This window comes from Hemicordylus capensis, chromosome 1 (assembly GCF_027244095.1).
Source record: "Hemicordylus capensis ecotype Gifberg chromosome 1, rHemCap1.1.pri, whole genome shotgun sequence".
Classification (NCBI taxonomy): domain Eukaryota; kingdom Metazoa; phylum Chordata; class Lepidosauria; order Squamata; family Cordylidae; genus Hemicordylus; species Hemicordylus capensis.
Window position 1 is genome coordinate 128,092,154 of NC_069657.1, and position 18,824 is coordinate 128,110,977.

At 44.1% G+C, this 18,824-nt stretch overlaps 1 protein-coding gene across 1 annotated transcript in view; it reads right to left on the bottom strand.

Moving 5' to 3' along the window:
* The window catches only part of TSPAN32 (tetraspanin 32), a 53,233-nt gene that overhangs the window by 13,195 nt on the left and 21,214 nt on the right, over positions 1-18,824 (bottom strand). Inside the window, exon 4 of the mRNA XM_053287319.1 lies at positions 18,649-18,723. Within this exon, the coding sequence (XP_053143294.1) occupies positions 18,649-18,723 (75 nt within the window). The remainder of the gene's footprint in view (positions 1-18,648; positions 18,724-18,824) is intronic.

Below are 18,824 nucleotides of genomic sequence, written 5' to 3' on the forward strand. Positions count from 1 at the left end.
GAAGTCTGTGCACTGCAGCAGGACACACATGGCCACCGTGCATGCCCAGTGGCCATGTGTGTGGTCAGCCATGTGTGTCTCGCCACACATAGGCTGCTAGGTGCAGCTCTACAGCTGCGTGTGGACTTCTGAGTGGTGCAGCACTGCACCAGGAAATTTGGTGGGGCAGCAGAAGAGCAAGTAAGGACTAGCTTTATGTGTGCTTAAAGGTACTGCTCCCCACCCTGCCAAAGTGATTCGGCAATTCCCTACTGGACACGCCATATCTATCTGTTCACATCCCTACTAAATAACTGAAGGAAGGATATAATAGGGTTAGTTCACACCTGTCATTTTCAACAGAAAGGTTTTCAAATGATGTACATAGATAAAGAATAATAGGAAAAAGATGGTCCCCTGTCCCCCAAAGGCTCACAATCTAAAAAGAAAAACAAGGTAGATACCAGCAGCAGCCATAATCAGGCAATTACAGTGGGCACACTATGATTCTTCAGAAGAACAGAAAAAGGAAACAATGTAGTTCTGGGTATAGAGTTCATCATCCTGAGAATCAGAACTTTCAGTTTTTTAGTGTGTGTACTTAATTCAAATTGTGTGGGTAATGTTTGCTGAAATCTCAGGAGCCAGAAAGGCGGCTGAATAAGATTCCAAGTGGTTGGAGCTGGGTTGAAGATGGAACTTCATTGTTCCTTGCCCACCTCATGCCTAGCAAAACTAGAATAAACTGTAAAACTAGAATAAATTTGAAGTAGGATAGATTATGTACAGCCACTCAATTTGTAATATTGGTTGCAGAATCCAGCTTGGTTGGTTGGGGTTTTTTTAGAGAGAGAATTTTGACTGCCTTGACTCCAAATTGCAATTTATTTAGTACAGAGTGCATACCACCCTGCCTGCAAAGCTCTTGAGGCTGAATCAAATGACAGCAACAAATAAAGTCATAAAGTTGCAAAGAATCCTCCAAAGGATCCTCCAAAGAATCTTCCATTGACACCAGCCCAGCCAAAACTGCTGATAGAACAGCTGACATAAATATTCAATGCTGGCTTAGAATTCAACACATAAGTGCTTTCTTCTGGTGAAAAAAGGAAATCATCCAAGTAAACAAATCTACAAGATTGATTCACAGACTAAAAGAGTAGTATTTGATTTGGCTTTATTACAAAAGAGAATACACAGAAACCTTCAACTGTATTTCAGTATTTGTTAAAAACACAAGTTCTTGCCACAAACCTCCTGACAGGAGAGGAAAAATGGATTCTTATCATTATACGGAACAGACATATCTGATTCCTGTAAATGTTTTCAAAAAGCAGATGTCTGAGAAGTGTAGATAAACCGTTTCTATTACAATTGCTTATGAGTATGGGGCTAGTATCATGTTAGAAAGTCATCCAGAACATCCCCTCAAATTATACCAATCAAGATTGCAATATATCAGGGTTAGGTAACCTTGGCTCTCCAGCTGTTGCCGAACTACAACTCCCATCCCCAGACACAATTTATTGGAATGAGGGGAGTTGTAATTCAATAGCAGGAGAGGGTTGCCTTCCCCTGCAGTACAACATATTCCAAGCACCACCAGTAGCATTTCTTCTCAGTTAAGTGATCCAAAATTGCAGCTTGGCTTGGTGATTAACCATTATTTTTGGTTGCCACAACCATGTTTCCATCCTTGAGGGCTCAGTCTAGTCCAACTGTAATCTGCATTCCTTAACAGCACTGGCCAGCTGCATTCCTCCTCTACCTAGCATGGGCCTGATCTCACTCACCATCTTGCCATGGCCCACTGTCTCCAATGGCCAGCTTTCCCTCATTTGGCCATACTGCTGCCCTTCCAGGGTCATGATCCCAGGAACAACTAGTGTATCAGAAAACATACCCCGTATGCCAATCACCCGACCAATCAGAACCACTTAAAGCATGTTCTGCCTGACATCGGATTTTGTGACTAACTGTGGTGGTTCAGAAATGCTAAACTGTCACAGCATTTTCATTGGGCAGAAAGTAGATCTTCCATCTCAAGAATTAAACTGGAGATGGAAGCTTAGTTATGATCCAGTGATTGTGTTTGTGAACCCGTGCATATAAGGATTGCAACTTGTATTTTGTGAGAGAAAGACTAATGGAACAGGCTAATATAGACTAATATATAGACTAATGGAACAGGCACTAGAATGAAGGCAGAATAAAGATAAATACATTTACTGAATGATAAGTTGCTACAGCATGCATATAACAATTTGTTAAGACAATAATCCAAGTAGTCAGAACTTAGAAGAGGTTTACCACACATTTGTTCAAAAACTCACATCAAAAGGTTAGGTTAGCAGAGAAATAAAAAAATTCTCCTCACCCCTTGGTAGGATGCAATCAACACCATCGTAACCATTGGTTACATACACACTGTGATAAGCTACCATGGTAAATGCCCAACTTCCTTTGTCTTCATAAATAAGTGAATCAGATGCTAAATGTTTTATGAAAAGCACTGAAGTTTCTGAGAAATCTGAACCATTGGCTAGCAGTCAGAAGAAGACAATTGATCTTGGCTTTATCAGGGAGATGGTGGATTTCCATTTCTTTTATTTCTTCTTTCTTCCCCTCCTTTTCCTTATTGATTTGTGTGGGCCGAAGGCAAATTGTAGCTTTTCAGAAGAGAACAATCAATAATACAGAGAACAGAACCAAGGAAAGCAGTAAGTGTGTTAACTGAGGCCTACGGAAGTCACATGAAAAGTGTCTACTGATTTCAGCAGGCTTATTGCATATACATCATCTATTCAAAGTGCAATCTCATATCTCTTCAAGACTTTTTCTATTCAGTCCAGACACTGAAATTTTGGTTGAGAAAGCTGAAAAATGCTGTGTATTAAAATAAGTATGCCAGATATTCCTTGCATTGCACACAGGCCTGACCCAAGGCCCCTGGAGCCTGAGGTAGCTTGGTGAGCTGTTGCCCTCAGCCCTGCAGAGCACACCTGTCTCCCCCACTTCACATGCCAGAGTACATGCCTCTCAGTTTTCCTTCAACACCAAATCTCCCCACCCACCGATGTGGAGTGCAGAGCATGCCATGCACAAATCCCCCCACCCAGATCTCCCACAGCTGGCTCCCAATTCCCTCTTACCCACTGGCCTTCAAAGGAAAGCTGTCCTTCTAGGTGCCTGAACAGCCCAGCTGCTGCTGGAATTACCCAGGCTACTCAGGTTTCTAGTTTGAGAGCTAAGGCAAAAATGCTTTTAGAAACCAATCTTTGCTGGCAAGGCAGCTAGTTTAGTGCTCCCTCCAGAGCCACATGCAGCTCCCTCCAAAGCCACATGCAGCCCTGTCCCCTGCATCCATCTGGGGAAGATGGGGAGGGTCCAACAGAGATGTTGGGTCTCTAACCAGCCCTGACTGGACATACACAGCACAATAGCTGGGAGGGGCCACAGCCTCATTATTGGGTTGGATCACAACCCATCATTTTGGGCCATGCACAAGCCTATGTACTACTGCCCTTTATTTGTATCATAGCAGCCACAGCACTGTACCAGTTACAGTCAATTGTACTTGTCAAGCACCGATTCAGGACTTAGTCCTCGTAGAAGGATCCGACACGATGGGCAATTCATCCCTGTAAGGGCCTGTTGAATCTTTGGCTCTAAGCCTTAGAAGGCCCACTGTCGAGGAAGCCATACTAGTGGGAAGCCTAATATGCAACGAACTTGGAAGTGAGATTACCTTCTTTTGACCCTAATCATCTTTATCAGAATTAATGTTCATATATGGCATCAAGAAGCTTCCAAATGAGTCAACTGGGAATGAGGAAAAAGAAGAATTGGGGAGCCATTTTGTTGCCAGAGAACATTTAGCTTTTGCACTAATACCTTCATAATGGTAATGGTGGAGTCAAAAACAATTCCTTCAGCATGTGTACCGATTAACATTTCTGATGAAACTGACAACTGCATTCCCACTGTCAGATCCGTTGGTGTACATGTGATGTACCTATAATCTCCCCCGGGTGGATTGGATAGTTACAGGCAATATAATTAGTAGCACAACAGGTGGTGCTAGAAACGCAGGAACATTGGCCATGAGCTAATAAAAGTCAGTTGGAGAATGAAGCAAAAACAAAACAAAGCACAACCAAAAGCAATAAAATATGTGGCCTTGTTGGAACCATTACAGTATGTGAACTAATTCTGTGTCTGTCTACAAATCTAATCATGCCAAAAAATCATTAATGATGTTTGGAATTTATTTTATTTTAATTTATTTTTCAGATTTGTAGGCCTCCCCAATCTTCCATTCTCTGGGAGGTTTACAACATAAAATAGATTACAAATGAAAACCGGAAAACAATTAAAAACCACAGTCAAGTTAAAAAGCTTGGGTGGGGGAAAAAAGTATTCTGAGACTGTTAGAGAAAGGGAGGCTCTTATTTCCCAAAGGGCTCACAATCTAAAAAAGTAACATAAGATAGACACTAGCAACAGCCACTGGAGGGAGGCTGCGCTGAAGATGGATGGGGCAGGGCTCGGACTGGCCCACAGGGCAAGAGGGCATATTCCTGGTGCGCCCCACCTGCAGGGCGCCCCTGTGCCCCACCACACTCGGCAGCAGTGAATACTCCCACCCTTAATCACCCCTTCTGCTCAAAACCCAGTGCCCTCCCCACATACATTCTACCACCCTCTCAGTGCCCCCAGTCCGGCGCTGGATAGGGCCAGTTGCTCTCCCCCTGCTAAATAAAGAGAATCACCACTTTTAAAAGGTGCCTCCTTGCTCAGTTAGCAGGGGATTTCCTAACTGAGGAACTAGCAATCATTTGTTCACCCAGCTGAGCCAAGGGGTCTTTCAGACCTTTACAGGGTCAGCCCAGGAACGGGTTGCAGCAAGATGGCCACCTGAGACAGACTAGCTACTTTTGCCAGCCCTCCACTTCTGGCCACCTGCCTCACCAACCACCACATTAGAAGGTGGAAGGTTACCCCTACTTGCCACCAGTAGCAGTGCCCCTGCTGCCTTCATCACCACCACTGCCACTCTTCTTCCTCCTGTTTATCTGCTGCAAGGCAGGGAACAAATAATAGAGTGGAAGGAAGAATGCAGTTTTGTAGTACATTCTGTTTCGTATTGTGTTGAATTTTTGCATTGATTTATTTATGCTGAAAGCCTGCGGCTACTACAATAAAGAAAGAAATGAATTTTGAAAACTGAGGCGCAGAATTGGATTCAAAAAACCAAATCCTCTTCTGATTCTTGCATATTTTTCATAAATAACTTGAGCCTAACCAAAGGAGATTTCCTCAGCTCTACAAACAGACTGGTTTATAAAGGATCATCTGTTGTTTCATTTAGACATCAATTTCCCTGTTTATGGACTGTATATAATGGGCTAAGTTAACAAAACGTTGTTTACAACATCTGGCTTTCACAAGCAGAGAATCCCTTCGGGAGGAGGGGTGGGGCCATCTTTTGTTATAAAGCTGCCTTTGTTACCAAATAGGCTGTGGTTGGGAAAGGGATAAAGAGATGCAGAAGAACATAGTTCCTCCACTCTATTTCATAATCTCATTACATTATGTTACGAGGCATCATTTTGACTTTATCCAAAGGAAAAGTACTAGACTGGATCTCTTAGCATCTGCTTCATGAAGAGGAGGACCTGACCCCTGTATATTAATGTGTCTTCCTGCTGACATTTGAGGAGAGGGAATCTCAGTGTTTTTCAGTTCTGGGCTACATTCTTCAAATCTTTTAGTAAGTCCACTAAGAACAATGAATTTGCTCCGAAGTACTCAAAATGGATTGAAGATTTTTATTTATTTATTTATTTTTACATTTCTATACCACCTTTCGTTAAAAGAAAACCCCAAGGCAGTTTACAAAAAATTAAAACATACAATAAAAAGCAATAAAAACATCAAGCAATAAAAACATCAAGCTAAAAACATATAAAACAGGCATAAAAACAATACAACAGATAAAAACACACAGAAGCAGCAGTAAAAACGATCATGTAAAAGCCTGGGTAAAAAGCCAAGTCTTTAAAAGCTTTCTAAAAGCCGTGATGGAGTCTGAGGAATGAATGGCCACTGGGAGAGCACTCCAGAGTCTAGGAGCAGCAACAGAGAAGGCCCTGTCCCGAGTTCACGACAGCCGGGCCTCCCTCATTGTTGGCACCCGGAGCAGGGCCCCCCCAGATGTCCTCGTCAAGCAGGCAGCAGCCCTTGGGAGCAGGCGGTCCCTCAAATACCCTGGGCCCAAACCATTTAGGGCTTTAAAGGTCAAAACCAGCACCTTGAATTGGACCCGGAAACGAACTGACAGCCAGTGCAGCTCTTTCAAAATGGGGGTGATATGGTCCCAACAGGCAGCTCCGGATAAAACCCTTGCTGCCACGTTTTGCACTAGCTGCAGTTTCCGGATATTCTTCAAGGGCAGCCCCACGCAGAGCGCGTTACAGTAATCCAGCCGCAACGTGACTAAGGCGTGGGTAACTGTGGCCAGATCTGCCTTCTCGAGAAAGGTACGCAGCTGGCGCACCAGCCGAAGCCGTGCAAAGGCACCCCTGTCCACCGCCTCCACCTGAGCTTCCAAAAGCAGAGCCGGGTCCAGTAGTACCCCCAAGCTGCGTACTTGCTCCTTCAAAGGGAGTGCAACCCCATCCAGAACCGGTAAAATCTCCTCATCCCGATTGGCTCTCCTACTGACCAACAGTACCTCCGTCTTATCCGGATTCAATTTCAGTTTGTTAGCCCACATCCAACCCATCACAGCCTCCAGCCCCCGATTCAGGACATCCACTGCCTCCCTAGGATCAGGTGACAAGGAGAGATAGAGCTGAGTGTCATCCACATATTGCTGACAACTCAGTCCAAATCCCCGGATGACCTCTCCCAGCAGCTTCATGTAGATGTTAAACAGCATGGGGGTCCCTTGCCTCTCCTCTGAAGTTTTCTAAATTACTTGGGCCCCAGTCCAGTTCTAGTCATACATAATTAGTTGCACACAACTACTAGTGGCCCAGAATAGGAACAGATAACCCCATCTGAAAATATTTTGAGCCAGTTTAATAGGATTCATAGGATATCACAGTGTAAATGGGATACACACTCAGATATGAAAGGAGTTAAGAAGGAGGAAAGGGGGACTGCAGAGATACTAAGAGCCAGTTCAGATGAGATGTCCACTGACCTGGGCCCATGCACGTCTCCACTCTAACTGGAATACTGACCAAGAAGTAGTTAATGGTAGTGTGCTGAGAGGTCAGAGATATACATGCCCATTCCTGCCCCATGTGTTCAGGATAGGTTGGATGGAGTATCATCCAAACTGCCCCTAAATCAGTTCTTTGTATTAGTCTTCACTGTGGGAAATGTTGGATGAAAATCCATGTCTAAATCTTGCCAGAGTTTTTGGGGAGGACATAATGAAATGAAATGAAATGAAATAATAAAAACCATTCTATTCCTTAGCCACCCACAATGAATTGTTCCCTACGTAATGCAATATTAAAATACCCAATAAAACACATAACACACATCAAATCAACACACACACACACACACACCCCAAAACAATTTTAAATCTTTTTTTAAAAACAATTTTAAAAAGCCTGACTGAGCAGAAATATCTTCACCTGGCATCTAAAAGAACACAGTGGTGGAGCCAGGTGGACCTCACTGTGGAGGCTGTTCCATAAATGCAGTGTGATGACTGAAAAGGCCCTCTCCCTAATATCCACTCACCTCACCTTGTTTGGTTGAGGCACTTAGAGCAGGGCCTCCAAAAAAGATCCTAAGGACATATGGAAGTAGGGACATATGGAGCAAGGTGCTCTCTCAGGTAACCCGGTTCCAAGCCATTTAGAGCTGTAAAGGTTAAAACCAGCACTTTGAATTGTGTCCGGAAATGGACTGGGAGCCAGTGCAGCTGACACAGCACCAGCATAATATGACCAAAACGTCCAGTGTCAGTTAATAATCTTGCAGCCCTATTTTGTACCAGCTGCAGTTTCTGGATCATTTTCAAAGGCAGCCTCACATACAATGCATTGTAGTAATCTAAGCGAGAGATCACCAGCGCATGAGTAATTGGCCAAGCTATCTCTATCCAGATAAGGTCTAGGGATGTGCCAACTGGCTCAACCTGAAACCAGTTTGACATTGAACTGGTCCAGCTGGGGGGCTTTCTGAACCAGGCAAACTGGCTTTGTGCACACCCCTAGTAAAGTCGCACTTGGTGTATCAGCCCAAGCTGATAAAAGACCCTTCGAGCCACAGAGGCCACTTGAGCCTCTAGCAACAATGCTGGATTGATGACCAGACTCCGAACCTGGTCATTCAGGGGGAGTGCAACCCCATCTAGAACAGGCTGGACATCACTCACATCTGAAGAATTTAGTCAAACTAGCTGACCCCGCACAGAGCATCTGTGCACTCTTTGGGGCCGGTGGTTACCTCTACACCCACCCTTTTGCCCCAGTCTCTGCTTCCGGGCCCAGCCACCTCTCCTCCCCACTGCCACTTCTGCCCCCCCTTTCTTTCCCCCCTCCTGGGCCTTGCCTCCGCGGCTGGGCCCGCCACCTCTGGCCTCCATGGCTGGGCCGCCGCATTAACCAATCCTCCTGGGTGCGCCTCAGCCAATCAGGCGCGTCCGCTGCCCAGCCAATCAGCTGGGCTCTGGGACGCACATTCCAAGCCACACCCAGGAGTATTAATATAATAGATTGAAGTAACAAGATATTAAATTCTAGGGCTGTTTGGCAAATTACAAATCAGCAAGTCACTACATCTGAAAGTTATACCTCTGAGGTTTCTTAAAGAGCTTGGCTATGAAATAGTCGGTCTCTGAACAAACATATGCAATATCAGTACAATCATCTTCCTCAAAGGAGGAATGGAAGGTAGCTAATGTAACACCACAGTTGAAAAGAAAAGAAAAGAAAAGAAAAGAAAAGAAAAGAAAAAGGATCCAGGGGGATCCAGGAAATTGAAGCTCCATTAGCCTAACTTGTGTCATAAGCAAGATGTTGGAAAACATTATTAAAGCTAAAATTATTAAACATTTAGAAGAACAAGCTTTAATGAAAAGGAATTGGCATGGCTTCTGCAAAGAGAAGTGTGGCCCCATCAGCCAATTTATTGGGAACACTGTGAAACGCTGTCATCCCATCTCAGAATGTGTAGCAGAGGCTGAAAAGCAGCAGCAGACAGGGGTGAGAAAAATGGTTAGGGAGCTGGAGGATCTTCCCTACAGCAAAAAGTTTAAGCATCTGGGCCTTTTCAGTGTAGATAAAAGATTATTAAGGAGGAACATGACAACAGCTGCTTCGGGATTTTCAGCAAGAGAATGGCGTGAGGGAAAGGAGCGAATCTCCCCCTCCTCACACACCAGGACCCCAATCAGGATTAGGCTCCCTGTGATTGTTTTTGAGGAAAAAAGCAGCACTCCTCGTTGGAAGCATACTTCTTGAACTACTGTACACAGTTTGGGTGAAACTGCAAGTTGATCCAATGAAACTGACTAGCAGTCAATTCAGAGTAGACAAAAGAAAGTGTTTCTTCAGGCAGTGCATGATTCGTGTATATAATTCTTTGCCATAAAATATGGTGCTGCCTACTAGTTTAGATGACTATCAAGGGGGATTTGACAAATTCTTAGGGGATAGGTCTATGAAAGGCTATTGTATGTGATAGCCCATGAATCCTCCAGGCACAGAGGCAGTGCCATCTCTGAAATCCAGTTGCTGGTGGGGATATAGGGAGGGTTGTCTTTTTCATGCTCTGCTTGTGGGCCTCCTGGTGGCACTTGGCTGCTCACCACTGGAGACAGCATGCTGAACTGGACAGAACCTTGGCCTGATATGAAGCAGTGCTCTTCTTGTGTTTGATCTGCTCCCTTCATGCAAGTTCATATCTGATGTTGTAGTAACTGAGAAGTGTGCATGCATGTATGACCATATTTTAGGATTGGGACTTTCTGTATGTACATAATAGTCATAAGTATAATTATTATTATTGCATCTCTGTATCTTAAGTTACATTTGTGGTTCTCTGTCTCCATTGCAACTGCAGCAAATCATTCAGCAGAGCTATTTCAGGTGACTACACTTTGTCCCCTCCAATCCGTTAGATGACTCCTCTGTGCTGTGACTAGGGTTGCCAGTTCCAGGTGGTGAAAATAGTCTAAATCTGTCACCAAAAAGGTGGAAATAACTGGGGCTGTTCACCAAAAAAAGTCTCTATAAAGTCTCCACTTTGCATTAAAAAATTGCATAAAATTTACATATGCTAATTGGTATAATATATACATGCTTTGCTAAAAACAGGATAATTTGAGAATACATACAATTCACACACCCCTTTTCTCACACAGTTCAAACACCAGCCTTCCTCGGACTGGCTCACAGAATCCCCTGGGACAAATTCTGCATTTTCTTTTAATTTTAAAGGGGGAAGAAAACTACAACAGAACCCTTGCCACACAGTTCAAACACCAGTAACCTGGATCACAGAATCCCATGGGGCTGCATCTTTAGGAGGTCTAAAGCATCAGGAAAAGATTAAAAGTGTATAAGATGTTCTAGAGGTAACCAATTATGTTGCTCAAGTGACTCTTCAACAAGAAACTGGAATTCAGATCTGTATTTTCCCTCAATATTTACCAGTTGAGAATTAAATGTACAATGTGGGTTGAGATTGATATTTTGGTTATGTCTGTGGGTAGAGTTAGCTAGTATAAAGTGTACAGTTGGGAATATTGGACAAGCAATTTGCTTTTTCTTATCTGGACTGGCTCTGACAAATGAAAAGGGCATAATTCATGAATCAGGATGCTTAAGATGCACCCAACACTGGGAGTCTGCAATAGGCTGTCCCTGAGTGCAATCAATGGTAACTTAGAAAACAGCAGCAGCAACATGCCATTCAGTCAGACTGGCAACCCAAGCCTGACATGATGTAAGAGAACTATCCTACTGACCGCCCCCCCGCCCCCCGAGTCTTCTAAATGTATGACAGGACTCAAGGGAGGGACAAATAATAGCTGGCTACCAAATCTGGCCAAAATCTGTAGACCCCTTTACAGAACATAACAGCTGTGCTGGAACAGACTAGAAGTCCATCTAGTACAGCATCTTGTTTCCCACAGTAGCTAAGCAGATGCCTTTGGCTAGCCTGCTGCAAGCAGGGTTTGCATGTAAACTGCAGCTGGCAGGTGTGGGCCAATGGTAAGAGCAGCAGTACTTTGAGTGCCACTGCTCTTGTTGCCCATAGAGAAGTGATGTCTTCTGTAGAAGGAAGAACATGGAGTCATTGCCACCAAAAATCCTTCATTGTGGAGAATGTGGGCAGCTATTCTCTGATCAGAAGAGATCAGAAAAGACAGGGGAGAATTCTTTAGAGGAAAAGTTTAAGTTTTTAGTTTTAGTTTAGTAGTCAGTGACAAAAGTGTTTTGAGTCAGAGAAAGTCCAGCTCATAGATGTGAGCTAAAGTGCTGCAGATCTTAACTGCTATGAGCTAGGTTAGACTATGAATTCTGGCAAGGTACTCTGGAGAAGTTTTCAGGAGCTCCCTGATGATGAGCTGGATGCATAGCTTCAGGATTTAGGGTCCAGTCTGCACTAAAGGACCCCTTATCTGTCCAGGTCAGCAACCTCAGCATGTTCGGCACCACCAGAAGGCTCCTATAGAAGGATGGAAGTGAGGCAGATTCCAGAACATGGAAGTGAGGCAGATTCCATCCATCTGAAGTATTAGGTTGCTATCACTGTATGGCACAACATAAAAGGTTGGCAGCCACTGGCATTGTGGGAGAGAGTTGCATACAGTACTTGGATTGCAGGATTGTATTGAGGAAGGGTGAGTGAGTCAAGCCTTGAGAGCTGCGCCATCAAGTGGATCCCTCAACCCCACAAGCAGCACAAGGGGGCCATCTGTGTTGCAAGGTGACTGAACCAGGAGTTCCTTCCAGAACTGTCGAGGGTGCCGCTGAGAAGACAGGCTCACAGATAAATCACAGATGGAAAGGAACTGAATGAAAGAGGACTGTCATCAAGCTATGGCCTTTCCCTTCCACTTGGCTCAGCTTTTTCCTTTTGTTGACCACCCTGTTCTGGGCAGCAAAGTTGCCATGGGGTCAAGGCTTCTGTGTGGAGGTGCTGCTGCCATGACACTTCTGACCTGACCATGCCTAAATTTGACTTTGAAGATCAGGCGGCAGAGCTGCCAAAGAGCTCCCAGCAGAATGGCTTCTGACAAGGAGGTGGGGAATGCTGTGACATTGCACTATCAAAGCTCAGGTATGAGCCTCACAGCTTAATTTTTGAGAGGTTTCAAACAGCGCTGGGCTCCCAGGCTGGCCGGAAAAGCCTCTCCCTGTCTTTGCAAGCAGGGGAAGTCATCTTGGTCATGCTACAGACACGGTACTGGCTGGATTTTACTTCCAAACAGGGTGTGGGACCCCATTTGCTAACATGGCCACGCCCCCTGAATCAGACGTCAGACACAGGGAGCATGGCAGGGGTGTCAGGCATGGCCCCTAGGGTGTGGCAGCCCAGGTTCTTTGAACCTCTTCACGCAATGGTGTTCTGCCCTGGCACCGACATTACACAGAATTTATTCACACAATTACACTTTAGGGATGTGCACAAAACCAGTTTGCCCGGTTCAGTTCGATTTTGAACTGGGTTTGAACCAGGAGGGGGTGGTTCGGTTTCGGTTTTGCTCGAACACCCCTGGTTCGGTTTGAATTTGAACTGTTTTTAACTATTTCAAACTGGTTTGAACCTCCAAAAGTGGATGGGGTGGTAGCTGGCACCCATGGGTACCTGCCACCTAACCCCAAAGCAATCGGACACTTGTACGATTCTTTATGAATTTTTGAAATTTATTTTTCTTTTTCTTTCATAGGGTATAATGGGACTCGAACCGGCCCATTATTCCCTATTGTGGAGCACCCATGGGTGCCAACAACCACCCTCTCCTCGAAGCAATCGGACACCCCTACGATTTTTTTAATCAAAATCAATAAAATATCAATTTATCAAAAAATCAATCAAATATCTATTTCAAATATCAAGTATTTGAAAATTTTTCAATTATTTTCTGATAGGGTATAATGGGATCTGAACCAGCCCATATCCCCTATTGTGGAGCACCTAGGGGCACAAAAATGGGGTGGGTTGTACACCCAGGGGTGCCTACCACCCACAAAACCCCAAGGCAATCGGACACTCCTCTGATTATTGGTGAATTTTAAAACTATTTTTGAACTCCTCATAGGGAATAATGAGGATTGCAGCAAATGTATAGCTTCACGTCAGGGGGAAAGGGGCGTCCTAGAGCAGAATGTGGTGGGTGGTAGTTCCCAAGGGGGGCCAGGAAGCTATCAGAATTATTTGAAAGGAACTGGGCAAAGGGCTGATTTTTAAGTGATTTTTGAAGTTTACACATCTTTAAAGTTTAGCTTGAATGTATAGCTTCACGTTGGGGGCAAAGGGGTGGCCTAGAGCTAAGTGGGTGAGTGGCAGTGCCCAAGGGGGGGCAAGGAAGCTATCAGAATTATTTGAAAGGAATTGGGCAAAGGGCTGATTTTAGCAACCCATGCGGGTGGTTGGCACCCTCGCTCTGGGCCACCCCAGCACCCCCCAAGTGCAGTTATGGGGCTGCTGAAACCTCCATTCTTCCCTATGGAGAAAAACCTTAAAGCTGCTTGTGGGGTGCTGGAGTGGCCCAGAGTAAGTGGTGGTGTAGTGCACAGAGGGTGCTAACCACCCCCATGGGTTGCTAACCTGTGGGGTACCGGGTTTTGTTGTTTCTGAGGTGTTCTGAGTGTAGATTCTTTGGTAGCATATAAGATTTTCAATGACAAACCATGAATCCACTCTCATTGCTAACCTTAAAGACACATAAACTTCAAAAATCACTTAAAAATCAGCCCTTTGCCCACCTTGGGAACTACCACACTCTGCTCTAGACCACCCCTTTCCCCCCTGACGTGAAGCTATATATTTACTGACACCTCCATGCTTCTTTATGGAGAAAAACCTTAAAGACGTGTGAAATTAAAAAATCGCTTAAAAATCAGCCCTTTGCCCAATTCCTTTCAAATAATTCTGATAGCTTCCTGGCCCCCCTTGGGCAATACCAGCCACCACACTCTGCTTTAGGACACCCCTTCCCCTCCCCCCCCGACGTGAAGCTATACATTTGCTGCAATCCTCATTATTCCTATGAGGAAATACATTTAAAATTCACCAATAATCAGAGGAGTGTCCGATTGCCTTGGGGTTTCGTGGGTGGTAGGCACCCCTGGGTGCCTACCACCCACCCCACTTTTGTGCCCCTAGGTGCTCCACAATAGGGGATAGTGGGCTGGTTCAGGTCCCATTATACCCTATGAGAAAAATAATTAAAAATATTTCAAATATTCATGAAAAATTGGAGTGTCCGATTGCTTCAGGGTTTGGGTTTGGGTGGTTGTTGGCACCCATGGGTGCTCCACAATAGGGAATAATGGACTGGTTCGAGTTCCATTATACCCTATGAGAAAAATAATTAAAATATTTCAAAAATTCATTAAAAATGTACATCTGTCCGATTGCTTTGGGGTTTGGCTGGTAGGTACCCATGGGTGCCAGCTACCACCCCACCCACTTTTGGAGGTTCAAACTGATTTTAACCAGTTCAAATCAGTTTGAATCAAACCACCCCCGTTTGGTTTGAATTAGAACCTGCAGCTCGAACCTGATGACTGGTTTGGTTCTAATTCAAACCATCAAACCACCCTGGTTTGAATTTGAACCGGGTTGAGTTCGAACCGGTTTGCACATCCCTATTACACTTAACATAAGAATGTAAGAACAGCATAGGAACATAGGAAGCTGCCATATACCAAGTCTGACCATTGGTCCATCTAGCTCAGCATTGTCTACAAAGACTGGAAGCAGCTTCTCCAAGATTGCAGGCAGGAATCTCTCTCAGCCCTATCTTGGAGATGCCAAGGATGGAACTTGGAACCTTCTAATGCTCTTCCCAGTGTGGCTCCATTCCCTGAGGGGAATATCTCACAGTGCTCACATGTAGTCTCCCATTCATATGCAACCAGGGTGGACCCTGCTTAGCAAAGGGGAAAAGTCATGCTTGATACCACAAGACCAGCTCTCTTCCTGGATCAGGCCCAAGGCCCATCCAGTCCAGCATCTTGTTTCACAGAGTGGCCCACCAGATGCCCCTGAGAAGCCCACAGGCAGAAGGTGAGGGCACTCTCTCTCTCTCTCTTGCTGTTGCTCCCATGCAACTGGTATTTAAATGTATCAACTTGTATGATACATGTTTGTAAACATGTATTGTTCCTTTAAGAAGTGTCAAACATTTCCAGCATCTTTACAGCATGTAAGGAGGAGGCAGCAACAAACCAGCTATCAAATTATAGCCACAATCCTAAACAGTATCAAGGTGTGAGTCCCACTGAACTACCGTATTTACCCAAATAGAAGACAATTCTTCATTTAAGACAAGCCCTTTAAAAACAGAAGTTAAATATAGCTTATACCTATTTCCCCAAATGGAACAGAACTCTGATTTTAAGACAATCCCACAATTTCTAAGATCAAAGAACATTCTAACTTCAAAAAGGATCGGGGGATCTGGGAAATTACGGGCCAGTTAGCCTAACATCTGTTCCAGGCAATTGATGGAAAGCATTCTCAAGGATAAAATTGTTAAGCATATAAAAGAACAAGCCCTGCTGAAGGAGAACCAGCATGGCTTCTGCAAGGGTAAACCTTGCCTCACTAACCTTTTGGAGTTTTTTGAGAATGTCAGCAGGTGTGTGGATAAAGGTGATCCAGTTGCCATAGTATATCTGGTCTTTCAAAAAGCTTTCAACCAAGTTCCTCATCAAAAACTCTTGAGAAAACTTAGCAGTCATGGGATAAGGGGACAGGTTCATGTGTGGATTGGTAACGGGTTGAAGGACAGGAAACAGAGGGTAGGAATAAATGGACAGTTCTTTAAATGGATGGAAGTAAGATGTGGGATCACATGGGAAACCTTTATTTGGACCAGTGCTTTTTAATTTATTCATAAGTGACCTAGAAGGTGGGGTACATAGGAACATAGGAAACTGCCATATACCGAGTCAAACCATTGGTCTATCTAGCTCAGTATTATCTTCACAGACTGGAAGCGGCTTCTCCAAGGTTGCAGGCAGGAATCTCTCTCAGTGGTTATGTGCAAAAAGACAAGTGTATCTCTTCTAAATGGCAATGGGACAAATTATGGAATTGGACGTTGGACGTAACCCCCACAATTACCTGATGTGCCTGTAATCCCCCATCCCCGAGTTACAGTACTACCTGCATATACTTCATAACCTTGTGGGTTTCCAAATCCTTGTGTGTAAATCTTTGTAGATATCTGATGTTCAAACAACCACTTTGTATATAATTGTGCTTTGGCAATGTACTGTATGCTTTGGTAGTTTGTTGGTTCAATAAAAAAAATCTTGTCCTATTTAAAAAATAAATAAATTTTGTCCTATCTTGGAGAAGCTAGGGAGGGAACTTGAAACCTTCTGCTCTTCCCAGAGCGGCTTCATCCCCTGAGGGGAATATCTTGCAGTGCTCACACATCAAGTCTCCCATTCATAAGCAACCAGGGCAGACCCTGCTTAGCAATGGGGACAAGTCATGCTTGCTACCACAAGACCAGCTCTCCTCTCCTGAAGTAAGCATCAAGGTGTCCAAATTTGAAGACACCAAACTATCTAGGGTAGTTAAATCCAAAATTTTTTGCAAGGATCTCCAACAGGATCTTTCCAAACTGGGAGAGTGGGCAACAAAATGGCAGATGCGGTTCAATGTTAGCAAGTGTAAACTTGCATACTGGGGCAAAAAACCCCAACCTCAACTGGGGTTGAAAATAAAACTCCTAGTATTGTAATGCACTTATACAAAAGTGTGGTGTGGCCACACTTAGAGTACTTGTACAATTATGGTCACCATATCTTAAGAAGTACATGGTAGAACTGGAAAGGGTGCAGAAGAGGGTATCCAAGATAATCAGGGGGCTAGAGCACCTTCCTTACGGGGCAAGGCTACAACAACTGGGGCTTTTTAGTTTAGGAAAAGGATGACTTGGGGCGGGGAGAGACATGATAGAGGTCTATGAAATCACACATGGTGTGGAGAAAGTTGAAAGAGAGAAGATTTTCTCCTTCTTATAAAACACTAGAACCAGGGGTCATCCCATGAAACTGATTGCCAAGAAATTTAGGACCAACAAAATGAAGTACTTTTTCACACAATGTATAATCAACCTATTGAATTCTCTGCCACAAGAGGTGGAGGCAGCCAACAGCCTGGATGGCTTTAAGAGGGGTTTAGATAAATTCATGGAAGAGAGGTCTATCGACGGCTACTAATCTGAGGGCTAGAGGACACCTGCAGCCTCAGAAGCAGGATGCCTCTGAATACCAGTTGCAGGGGAGTAACAGCAGGAGAAGACATGCCCTCAGCTACTGCCTGTTGGCTTCCCAGTGGCATCTGGGGGGCCATGGTGTGAAACAGGATGCTTGCCTAGATAGGCCTTGGGCCTGATCTAGCAGGGCTGTTCTTATATTCTTAACTTGGAAAAAACCTTGTCTTGGATTCAGATAAATACAGTATATGGAACTTACTAATGGATACAAACACCAAGGATTGTATTGCATAGTTTCACTTAAGGAGAAAAGATTTATATATTTATTTATTAAAAATTTCTTATATACCGCCTCCTCCAAAGACTCTAGGCGGTGAACAACAATACCAATAACAATTAAAATCAATCAATCAATCAATCAATCAATCAATAATAGGACATTAAAGATGACAGTTGATGTTCCATTTCCTCAGGCCAGGGTTCCATCAGAAAATCACAACCACTGTGAGAAGAAGAAGAGACTAAAGAAAGCTTGTGAGCAGGTAGAGAAGATACAGGCTAACCACAGAAAGGGCTGACTACTTCAATGAATTTCAGGGAAGACAAGCTATATATGCAGGCAGCAGAGTGTTGTCCAATCTTTCTCAGATAATTCCATGAGTGTTGGGGGCGGGGGGCGGAGGGGAAGCAGTGTTTCCAGGGGGAGGCCAAAGGCTGCAACCCTATACTTACTTACCCCAGATTGAGCCAGTCTCATTGAATTCAATGGGGCTTACTCCAAAGTAAGTAGGTATAGGACTGCAGCCTTTACCCTCCCCCTGGAAGAAGTCCTGTGGATGCCCTGGATAATTCCAAAACTTTCCATCTTTAGAAGTTTTTCTGAGTATGTTTACCAGTGTTCTCTTAAACCATGAACTCAGCTGTCCCAAATATTCTGGGAATGTAGCAATCAGAAAGCAGATTTTCCATTGTATATTTGGAATTGTTTAACTTTCAAAGTATTGCTGTTTAATGATCCTGTTGTGGATACATACAAAGAAAGCTGAAAGAAACTCAAGCGACTACATAGAATTTCGAAAATGTGTGTAAGGCACAGTTTATATCAGTGAGAGAATTTTGCAAACAGTATGAGTGAAATTGTATATTCCTTTTGACAAATAATATATGTTGCTATTTTTATTTGCTATCAGTCACCTTCCTTGGCATTATAAAATGTAGACCACACCTACCTCAGCACTTTTGGTAACTGTCCAGTATGCTGCTTGTACAGATGCAAAGAACACCACAGCAAAACAGAAAAAAACCTAAGGGTAAACAGAAGACATCACCAGAGTAAACACTTCTTTGTGGGCAATGGCAAGTGTCAGCACTGAGGTCTCCAATATTTGCATTTCTACATCATTTT